The 12,171-nt window shown below is 40.1% G+C and overlaps 1 protein-coding gene across 1 annotated transcript in view; it reads right to left on the bottom strand.

Annotated features, from left to right (window-relative positions):
• Positions 1–3,766: 3,766 nt before the first annotated feature.
• LOC126262324 (uncharacterized) overlaps positions 3,767–12,171 on the bottom strand; it is a gene marked incomplete in the record, with an annotated part of 175,556 nt that continues 167,151 nt past the window's right edge. Inside the window, 2 exon segments of the mRNA XM_049959293.1 lie at positions 3,767–3,991; positions 4,110–4,226. Of these exon segments, the coding sequence (XP_049815250.1) occupies positions 3,767–3,991; positions 4,110–4,226 (342 nt within the window).

Genomic DNA, 12,171 nt, shown 5'->3' with positions numbered 1-12,171 from the left:
GCCCTGATGCAGTGTGAACAGGGAGTGTAGAACTGGTTGAGAGTTAGGGTAAAGTCAGTAAGCTGTATGAGGAATCAGGTAGTAGGTTTGGAGTCTGAAGGACTTTGGGAAAGCTAGTATTCAACTGCAATAAGACCACGGACGTGAGCGATGTTGATGTGGCACCAACAGTGACAATTAGGGGTCGAGAAGGTGAAGGAGTGGGGATGGTGGAGAGTCAGTGTAAGAAGTCGTTAGTATCTCTGGTGTGTGAGGTTAGATTACGGACAATTTGTTGGAGTGGTTGGTCAATGAGAACTTATATTCTTTCAGTTATTATTCTCTATAGCATTAGTCTTCTCAGTGTCCATTCTTTCTCTTCTTTCCTTTGTGTATTCACCACCTTCCAAACTGCATACACTTCCAAGCCACATTGTATCAACGATCTCATCTGCATACAACACACAGCTATGTGACTGCGGATTGCTGATTCAGCATCTAATGCCCCAAGATCTTCCCATCAATAATTCTATTTATTCCTATTGATCCAACATCTTCCCTCATCCTCACATATTTTAGCAGTCTATTTTCCACACCTACCTGTGCCACATGAACTTGTGATTCTTGCCCTAACCTATCCCACTTTCTCTCTTCCTTCATTCCAACAAACTGATACTCCCATGCCTCATCTGTCATTTTCTCCCACATTTCTGTAGGTTTTTAATGAATCTATGCATATTTTTACATGGCTTCATGTGGTTTCCCACATTTGTGCATATTTTTACGCACCTGTGTGTATTTATACAAATCTGTGCATATTGTTGTGTGTCTAGTTTTTTTTATGTGTCTTTTCTCTTAACCAGCTCCTTCACAGCTCTCTGTCATTCATCTCCCCATTTCACGACATTTTTGTTTCCCTACACCATCCCTGCAACAGTGGAACCCTGCTCCATGTCTCTGCACCAGTTCAGAAAAGTATCCCTTTCCCTAGCTAAAACCCAGTCCAACATTCTGTTTCTCAAATGCTGCCTAAACCACAGAATCCCCTTTTTTATGATGCTGATGGTTTCTTCTGTAGTAAAGTGTGTTTGCATGGAAATTAAGTCAATTGAAATTGCTGTTCCTGTGTTTGGTATTTTTTAACTTTTTATTTTTCTATTAAGTCAGGTGAGTTCTTCAGACATCCATTTCTGGTGTGTTTGTACATTATCGGTAGCAGTGTGTGTGAGTGTTTGGATAAGTAGCGTATTGGTGCTCTTATCAATGGTTGTATAGGGATACCCGATTTGTGAATTTTATGCAAAGATTTTAGAATGGGGCCTTGGTATTTTCTGTATTATTCTTGTAATCTGTGTTTCTGTGAAAATTGTTTATATGTTTTCCAGTGCTTTCTATGACTCTTTGGTATTGGTTTGTTGGGTAACTTGTTAATTCAGTGATGTTGTTGCTTTGGATGAATTCTAATGTTTTGTCAATGTATTCCTTTTCTCTTATGAGTACAATAGAATTGCCCTCATCAGATTTTGTGATTTTGACCTTTTCTTGTTTAATTTCTTCTGCAGTTTCTGTAGGTTTTTTCTTTAGCTGTCATTGTGTTTCTTTTATGGTAGTTTCTTCCTGTCTGATTATGTGTTTTATTTTCTCAGCGAATGGTTCTTTTGTTAAGTTTGCATTAAATTCAGGTGTGTTCAGTCTGTCTTTTCACTTTATAATGTGTTCACTTTCTGTTATGATATTCCCTATTATCTTGTGTGTGGCACTGTGTTTACGTTATGTTTGGGACACTTTTCAAGCAGGCTGTTTCCTTGTTCAATTAAATTTATGTCTATTAGATTAATCACTCTTCTGTCAAAGGTGTGTTTGTTGTACTGATGTTGTGATTGATGGATATTTGTGTGATGTATCATTTTGGTGAGTTTCTTTTGTTGGGTTTATGTTCTCTTTCTATCATGGTGTCCCTATATGTTCTAACCCTGTGCATTTATTCATGTATATGTGGCCGAGGAAAAAAATCCCGACTTTTTCCTGGATCTCCCAGTTAAAAATACTTTTTTTGCAGATGAAAATACACTTTTTTGTGGGTGAAAATACACCTTTTCTCTTTAAGTAACAGTATACTTTCCCTCAAAGCTGTAAAACTTATCAATCCTCTGGATGATACAGATTTTATGCGCCAGTGTAGAATTTCCCAGCACTTTAGGAAACGAAACACAGCCAAAAACCAATGTGTTCAGAAAGACCTTTGACGCACAGAGTAAATACATTGCATATTTTCTTTTCACGAAAACATAGATTTGAATTTCACCACATACAGTACATTAGTTCTGAAAGCACTTAAACAGAGATGGTGAAGCACTTTTGACAACCAATCATAGCCTATGCCATTTGATCTCACCAGCCTACGACAGCAAATACTGAAAGCAAAGGACACATGACGTAAACAGCAAATAGCAGCACCACTGTTCAGTTGGGCAAACACACAAATAGGAAAAGTTAATGGTTTAAATTAATATAAATATAGTATAGCTGCAAGCAAAGCTAAGCTTTCACATATAATATTGGTCCATTTTTACATACGCAAAATAAAAAAACTGTCCTTGGCATAACATTCATTTCAACATTAGACTGTTATTCAAAGTACCCTAACATTCTGCTATACAGTGACTTCAACATACATGCTTTTTCATACTCTACAACACTATTATGTAGCATTTCCGACCAGTTTTAAATTTGCACAGCACTGAAGAAAGCAAGTAAAAGGAATACAAATTTATTGAAAAAATAAAAAAAATCAAGGACATTAAGTTTTTCATTAGTTTTTCAAATGGTATAAAAAACTAAGAAAGTTATCTATGAAGCCAACAAACTATATAACAGGCAGTTTATATTCTATTCCAGAAGTAAATATAAGGGCTTCTGTGAAGTTACAATGATAAAACATGGTGTGCTGCCAGTCTATAATTTACCGAAGAATGGTGTTCTGTAAATTTAAGACACAACAGAAAACATTGTGTTTCATGGAAGGCAGATTCGTAAAATTCTTCTGTAGCTGTTAATTTATTTGAAATACATCATTTTATTCAATTCTACTGGCCAAATTTGCCTGCTTAGTCACCTTTAAGTGAACAATTATGTGCTTTCATACATACATAGCTTTAAGAGATCTTACATTATGTCATGAAAGAAACAGGACATCAGGAAACTCCAAGAGCATCAGGATTTCGTGAACCATACTAAAATGGTTAATTCTGCTTTAAGTGCACATCTGTATATCCAGATTCACACTGAAGTAGGCCCCTACCTGGTATTAATGTTTTTAGTGTGGTTTTCGGGATGCCAATTTTCTTGGTGTACCAGTACTATATTATCTCATGTTTGGTTCTTTATTATGGCATTATGCCGCATGTGCCAGATGACAAAAATGTGCACTTTAAGTTCACTGAACTGTTGAAACTAACCAGCAGTTAGGAAAGAAACACTTAATTTTAAGTAAATTGGCTGCCTCTGCAGATTAATAAAAGATAAATTTCTTTAGCAAACTGACAAAAATAAGGTCACTGTCCTGCAAGATGATTAATGCTTGATTGCCAACAACATGGAAACAAAATCAGAAAACTGAAACTATTAACATATTTTAGTCTTCCATAATTATGTGGATATATCTTAATTAACTTGATAGTTCCCAGCCACAGAAATCCATTGTGTTTATCATGAAACGTAAATATGGGTCACGTGGTAGCCTAATGAAGACCCTGTGAGATATATAGATTAGTTGGCTCTAATGCAATCACAATGTAGACGTGAACACAACTATCAACCTTGCTGATAGCTCCACATGAAATGTTATGCCAAATACAACTGAGGTGCAGCAGTTTTTCACCTCAACCTGTTTTACGTATTTTACTAGAAGTTTTACATTTCTCAAGACATAAATAAGATTGCTGTTATTTGTAAAACCTAATGATCCTCCATCGTGCCCAACAGCAGTCATTGAAGCATACACAGGTCTGCTCTTGACACATCACTCATCCAAGAATATAATAGCAGCTTATATTCACTTTTGCTCACAGAAATTATTGTCTCAGACACTGTACTGCAATCATCATACAAATAGAAATTATATTACTTACATTTACAGAAGCAGTGTCAATGAAGTATGTTTGCAGTCTTACAAGCAGGGTGTTCAATACTGAACACACAATATCATTTTTCTTGGCACACCAGCTTACTCTTTTCCGTAACGAGTCCTAACAAAAACCAGAAAAAATATTTATGACTTTGATACTCTAGCAAACTAGAAACTAATAATTTTTTGATTGTATATATCTGCTGAATAATGAAATTGTGTCAAATATTACGATAACTGAAATTCTAAGATGGAAACAATAAAAAAAATTATGAAAGGCAATCACGGTTTGCAGATGAATAACGGGTGGTGCTTGCACCAATCACAAAATTGCCTTTAGTGATACAAGTAATGCGTCACTGGCACAAAGAAGTTTTCTAGTCAGCTTAAAATATGCATTTGTTAAACCTCTCTATAAAAATTGTGACAAGACAGACTACATAATTATCATCCAATTTCTGTTATGGTGTCTTATCCAAAACATTTGAAAAATTAAACTGCTCAGTAATTGTCTCAGCTTTAAGTAGAAACAATTTACTTAGAACATCACAGTTTGGAGCCCGGAACAGTTGTTTGACGGAGAAACTATTTATACATTCGTGCACCAAAGAGTACAAGCCTTATAAGTTAGTTAATTAGTTTCATGGTTCCATGGGTAACTTTGCATGATAAACTGTAATGATGTGGAATGAGTCACATTATATTCACATTGCAAATTAATTCGTAAATATGTCTACATGTTGAACATTTGATAAATACACTCCTGCAAATGGAAAAAAGAACACATTGACACCGGTGTGTCAGACCCACCATACTTGCTCCGGACACTGCGAGAGGGCTGTACAAGCAATGATCACACGCACGGCACAGCGGACACACCAGGACCCGCGGTGTTGGCCGTCGAATGGCGCTAGCTGCGCAGCATTTGTGCACCGCCGCCGTCAGTGTCAGCCAGTTTGCCGTGGCATACGGAGCTCCATCACAGTCTTTACCACTGGTAGCATGCCGCGACAGCGTGGACGTGAACCGTATGTGCGGTTGACGGACTTTGAGCGAGGGCGTATAGTGGGCATGCGGGAGGCCGGGTGGACGTACCGCCGAATTGCTCAACACGTGGGGCGTGAGGTCTCCACAGTACATCGATGTTGTCGCCAGTGGTCGGCGGAAGGTGCACGTGCCCGTCGACCTGGGACCGGACCGCAGCGACGCACGGATGCACGCCAAGACCGTAGGATCCTACGCAGTGCCGTAGGGGACCGCACCGCCACTTCCCAGCAAATTAGGGACACTGTTGCTCCTGGGGTATCGGCGAGGACCATTCGCAACCGTCTCCATGAAGCTGGGCTACGGTCCCGCACACCGTTAGGCCGTCTTCCACTCACGCCCCAACATCGTGCAGCCCGCCTCCAGTGGTGTCGCGACAGGCATGAATGGAGGGACGAATGGAGACGTGTCGTCTTCAGCGATGAGAGTCGCTTCTGCCTTGGTGCCAATGATGGTCGTATGCGTGTTTGGCGCCGTGCAGGTGAGCGCCACAATCAGGACTGCATACGACTGAGGCACACAGGGCCAACACCCGGCATCATGGTGTGGGGAGCGATCTCCTACACTGGCCGTACACCACTGGTGATCGTCGAGGGGACACTGAATAGTGCACGGTACATCCAAACCGTCATCGAACCCATCGTTCTACCATTCCTAGACCGGCAAGGGAACTTGCTGTTCCAACAGGACAATGCACGTCCGCATGTATCCCGTGCCACCCAACGTGCTCTAGAAGGTGTAAGTCAACTACCCTGGCCAGCAAGATCTCCGGATCTGTCCCCCATTGAGCATGTTTGGGACTGGATGAAGCGTCGTCTCACGCGGTCTGCACGTCCAGCACGAACGCTGGTCCAACTGAGGCGCCAGGTGGAAATGGCATGGCAAGCCGTTCCACAGGACTACATCCAGCATCTCTACGATCGTCTCCATGGGAGAATAGCAGCCTGCATTGCTGCGAAAGGGGGATATACACTGTACTAGTGCCGACATTGTGCATGCTCTGTTGTCTGTGTCTATGTGCCTGTGGTTCTGTCAGTGTGATCATGTGATGTATCTGACCCCAGGAATGTGTCAATAAAGTTTCCCCTTCCTGGGACAATGAATTCACGGTGTTCTTATTTCAATTTCCAGGAGTGTATGTCTACATGCTGAACATTTGTGTGTGTGTGTCTACTCTCTTTCAAATTCTGAAGGTGGCAGAGGTAAAATACAGGGAGCGAAAAGCTATTTACAATTTCTACAGAAACCAGATGGCAGTTATAAGAGTCGAGGGACATGAAAGGGAAGCAGTGGTTGGGAAGGGTGTGAGACAGGGTTGTAGCCTCTCCCCAATGTTATTCAATCTCTATATTGAGCAAGCAGTGAAGGAAACAAAAGAAAAATTTGGAGTAGGTATTAAATTCCATGGCGAAGAAATAGAAACTTTGAGGTTCGCCGATGACATTGTAATTCTGTCAGAGACAGCAAATGACTTGGAAGAGCAGTTTAACGGAATGGATAGTGTCTTGAAAGAAGGATATAAGATGAACATCAACAAAAGCAAAATGAGGATAATGGAATGTAGTCAAATTAAGTCGGGTGATGCTGAGGGTATTAGATTAGGAAATGAGACACTTAAAGTAGTAAAGGAGTTTTGCTATTTGGGGGCAAAATAACTGATGAGGGTCGAAGTAGAGAGGATATACAATGTAGACTGGCAATAGCAAGGAAAACACTTCTGAAGAAGAGAAGTTTGTTAACATCGAGTATAGATTTAAGTGTCAGGAAGTCGTTTCTGAAAGTATTTGTATGGAGTTTAGCCATGTATGGAAGTGAAACATGGACGATAAATAGTTTGGACAAGAAGAGAATAGAAGCTTTCGAAATGTGGTGCTACAGAAGAATGCTGAAGATTAGATGGGTAGATCACATAACTAATGAGGAAGTATTGAATAGGATTGGAGAGAAGAGAAGTTTGTGGCACAACTTGACTAGAAGAAGGGCTCGGTTGGTAGGACATGTTCTGAGGCATCAAGTGATCACCAATTTAGTATTGGAGGGCAGTGTGGAGGGTAAAAATTGTAGAGGGAGACCAAGAGACAAATACACCAAGCAGATTCAGAAGCATGTAGGTTGCAGTAGGTACTGGGAGATGAAGAAGCTTGCACAGGATAGAGTTCCATGGAGAGCTGCATCAAACCAGTCTCAGGACTGAAGACATGTCTGCTTGTCTGTATATGTGTGTGTGTACGAGTGTATACCTGTCCCTTTTTCCCCCTAAGGTAAGTCTTTCCGCTCCCGGGATTGGAATGACTCCTTACCCTCTCCCTTAAAACCCACATCCTTTTGTCTTTCCCTCTCTTCCCTCTTTCCTGATGAAGCAACCGTGGGTTGCGAAAGCTTGAGATTTGTGTGTGTGTTTGTGTTTGTTATTGTCTCTATCAACGTACCAACGCTTTCGTTTGGTAAGTTACAGATTCTTTGTTTTTAGATATATTTTTCCCGGGTGAAAAGACATTTTATATCAGTGAGTAAGTGCACCCCTTTGTGTGCTAAAGATAGCCTTAATGTGGAGTAGCAAATGTCATTTTCCCTTCTGGTATTGTAATTATGTACATAATTGTTCATTTTGACTGTAGTGACTTAATTACAACAAACTTCATCAGGGAATAAATATACTGTGAAGCAGTAGTCAGTAGTCAGATTTCTACAGGATGGTCAAGGATGAGCATCACACATTATTCAAGCAATGAGCACTTTCCTCCTTAAAGATACATTACCCCAGAACATTATTATTCCTCCTTTTCCCATACTAGTTCTGCATGAGTAAGCTGCTAGAGGGTAATCTTTTACATGTGGTTTGTTTAGGTACATGATTTCTATCTTTTCAGAGCTCTCTCAATTTTCCAAATGGCCAAGAAATAAAACAAACAAATAAACAGACAAATAATAAAATATCATCACCTAGCATTTTTGCAATCTTTCCAACATATTTGGTTTCATAGATCAAGTTACTATCCAAGAAAAACTCAATTTTTATGGGATGGCTTTACGCCCAATGGGTTCGAATGATACTTAAACAGAATGCAAAATTTGTGGTGAATAACTCAAATTTAAAAGGAGTGAATATTTTAGTGACCAGGAAGAAATCACAAAGAGAGTTCCACAAATTTCAATTTTCTCCTATTACTTACATATGTGAATGATCATCTACTTAACATTCATGAGCACAATTGATACTTCTTGCAAAAAATCTTTGTGTTACAATAAATCAAAAGAATTAATAGCAACACAAGAGAATAATAATGCTTCCGAAATTATTATTGAGTGGTTCTCTGAAAACAGACTCTCCTGAAATTTACAGAAAAAACACTACACTCAGTTCTGTACACCAAATAGAATCATACCACCAATTGATAACACAAGAACAGAGGTTAGTAAAAGGGTGAATGCTCCAAAATTTTTGGTGGACATACTGATGAAAACCTGAACTGGAAGAAGAATATTATTGAGCTACTCAAATAATTAAGTTCAGCTACTTCTGCTCTGGCTAGTCTTGGAAACTAACGAATCAACCTCCTGACAGATTTTGCATAGTTCCACTCACTAATGTGTTATGGAATAATTTTCTGGGGTAACATCAGTTAAAAAGAAAGTAGTGGTTGCACAAAAGTGATCAGTAAGAATAATGTATGGTGTCCACCCACAGTCACCATGTAGGTACTTCTTTGAGTAGTTTGGTATTTTAATTGCTCTATCACAATCCCTAATGAAATTTGTCATAAATAATCCATCATAATTTGAGAATAAGCTTGGCCCTTTTTAGTATGTTTTACCCTTGAAGAGAATAGAAGCTTTCAAAATGTGGTGTTACAGAAGAATGCTGAAGATTAGATGGGTAGATCACATAACTAATGAGGAGGTATTGAATAGAATTGGGGAGAAGAGGAGTTTGTGGCACAACTTGACTAGAAGAAGGGATCGGTTGGTAGGTCATATTCTGAGGCATCAAGGGATCACCAATTTAGTACTGGAAGGCAGCGTGGAGGGTAAAAATTGTAGAGGGAGACCAAGAGATGAATACACTTAACAGATTCAGAAGGATGTAGGTTGCAATAGGTACTGGGAGATGAAGAACCTTGCACAGGATAGAGTAGCATGGAGAGCTGCATCAAACCAATTTCTGGACTGAAGACCACAACAACATTACTCTTGAAGATACATCAAATCCGTACATGCAAGTAATGCTTTAAAAATAACATAAATGGCCAGATTCCTAGGCCCAATGTTCTTTTAAGTGGCTGGTCTCCAAAGTGTTAACAAATAAAGTACAAATTATAATTTTGGTAAAGTAGTAATCAATAATGCTGAACAATATCAAGATGTATAAATGACTATTACTTTACGTTTACACTTACATTATGCTAACAGTGCATAGTGCAGAACACACCAACCTATTTAGTTTATCAGGAAGAGAATTCACTTGAGGAAACAGTAACATTGAGGCTATCAGCGCTATAATGGCCTAACCCACAGCACAATGGTTTGTGGGAATGGCCACTGGAAGATATTTACATTTGCAGAATTGATGTGTCAGGTAGTGATTGCAGCGTATAGCAATGATTGTGGTATACACAATGTGGTATTGTGTCTGGTAATCGGCCATACATGGAGTTAACCGTAATAGTGTTTTTGACAGTTTTTGTGTGGGTTAGGCCACTATGTTTCGGTGCACTTGGCAGTAATACACGAAACATGTGGGATAGGTTGTTATTGCTTTATACACTGTAGTAAAATGTTGGACAAGACACACATGAGACATTAATGTTCATCATCCGTATCATCATTTACTGGGTTGGTGTTGCCACACGGCTATGCAGATGTCTTCAAGTTACGGTAATAACCATGGTACACCAGGGGGTATGAACTGCAGCAAGGTCATTAAATCAGTCTTTTTCAACATGCTAACAGCTTGTCCATTGGGATACAGTACGTCCAGAGTCTCAATTACTTTTGACCCTCATTTAGCAAAACTGACGATGGCAAACGGGACATCTGGCTCATTGGAGTACTTATAAAACATGATATAGGAAGAGGATGCTTTCTACTGAAGCCACTGAATATGGAACCATTGCACCCTGGTATTTTGTGTCGACACTTCAAGGTTACGTATGATGCTCTCTAAATATACTGCGGACACGAAACCATTCCTTGTCTTCAGTATAGCAGTGAAGGGTTGTTGTTCTCGTGCAGTGATAATGACATTCACCCAGTCAGAGGGTGTGTATATGTTTGGGCAAAATTTCCTGTTCTTCTCAATGATACCGAAGTCCTGGGTACATGATAGGTATGAATGCCCACTGACTAGGAATTTATGGTGGATTACTTCCGGTGTAAAGTCTGCATACAGAACCAAGAACTGACACAGTAAGGCCACTTTTATATTCCGATTTTGCCCAGCTAATTGATCCACGTACATAATCAGTCGCTTTGTTTGGACATAATGTTTAATGTAATGCATGAGGCACAATCCAATTTCTTGCGGTCCTTGGGATGCTTCGCCCTCACTCCATACATACATGGTAGCTTTCTTGGTACCTTCGCCCTCACTCCATACATACATGGTAGCTTTCTTGGTACATAGGTCATGTATTCCAAGGCAGTTATGTCCACAATTGCCACCACTTGTAGTAACAGATACCTGTCGTAAATACCAGTGTCGGTAAAGTGCTCATCAAATCAAAGGCAATCATGGTCGTATTATTGTCCTGATGCCTGCCTTCTGCTTCATCGCGATGCATTCCCGTCTGTGCACTCTCGGCCTTTCGTTGATGTAACTCTCTTTCACATTCCCATTTACCTTCTCTTCCGCGGTGTTGGCTGCAGCATGTTTGATGTTATAGAGGTCTCATTTATGGCATGAATCACTTACAGGGGGATGAAAGGACAGATTAAATCTTATATTAAATATCTGACCAAACATGTAGTATGAGACCGCATCATTGTGATCGGATTTATATAAATGGTATAACTTCCCCATGCTCAGGTCTGCTGACAAATACTTCCAATCCAATGTTTCATTCATTCGTGCATAAGGGCTTCAATATGCTGGAAACCGTTTTATGAAGTTCTCTACCACAACTGTATTTGCTATTGGTGTTTTGTTTTTAGCAGAGCATGCGCCTCTCTTATCGGTGGTGGGGTCTGGTGCTGCACTTTGTACAAAAGAATCCTTGTAATCCTACCAGCTGATATCTGCAAAATGTTCTTAAAGAATGTTTTACACACCTTCATGACCACTTCCTCTTCATTCTGGAAATGGTATAGGCGTGTTGTTACTCGTTGTGACTCTGTAGTACCAGAGGAATACGCGCGTGCCGTAGGAACTACCTTCACCATAGCAAAAATGTATGCTGACTGCAAGTCAAACTACTTAATGCATAGAACGAGTTAAATAGATGTTACTGGTGTTTAGGTGAAAAATGTCAATTACATCCCTTCTGATACGTGCATGCTCCGAGGGTGGGACATTTCTTTGGCACTACATTTCCCTTCATGTTAACGTATTCTTCACCTTTTGATAACTTTTCGAATGTTCTGTGCCCTCGGATGTGCATTCCAGACCCGTTTTCTTCCTCATTGCAGTGCAATTAAGGTACCAGTACTACGATCCCCCTCAGATACATCCATGGTGGACGTAGTGGGTGTGGTATCCTTCACTGTACCAGATAGATTGGGTTCTGCTAACATGACACATAACTCATCCGCTGTACCACTTGCACGCTGGCTGAATCAGCCAGATGCACATTCCATGTCTGAGGCGTTTGTAGTCGTGCCTGATCCAAATAGGTCTGAAATGGAAATGTTCCTTATCTGCACCGGCGTCCATATCAAATCATATGAGTCCAACAAGAGAACATAAAACCACCATTACCTCGCAATGTGGCTTCAACATTGTCACCAGGTCGACTGCATATGTCGTTCTGTAGTACACATACACAAACCAACGACCATTCAGCGGTGTGTCGACCACAATACTGTGA

This window comes from Schistocerca nitens, chromosome 1, assembly GCF_023898315.1.
Source record: "Schistocerca nitens isolate TAMUIC-IGC-003100 chromosome 1, iqSchNite1.1, whole genome shotgun sequence".
Classification (NCBI taxonomy): domain Eukaryota; kingdom Metazoa; phylum Arthropoda; class Insecta; order Orthoptera; family Acrididae; genus Schistocerca; species Schistocerca nitens.
This window is presented reverse-complemented; position numbering and strand designations above follow the sequence as displayed.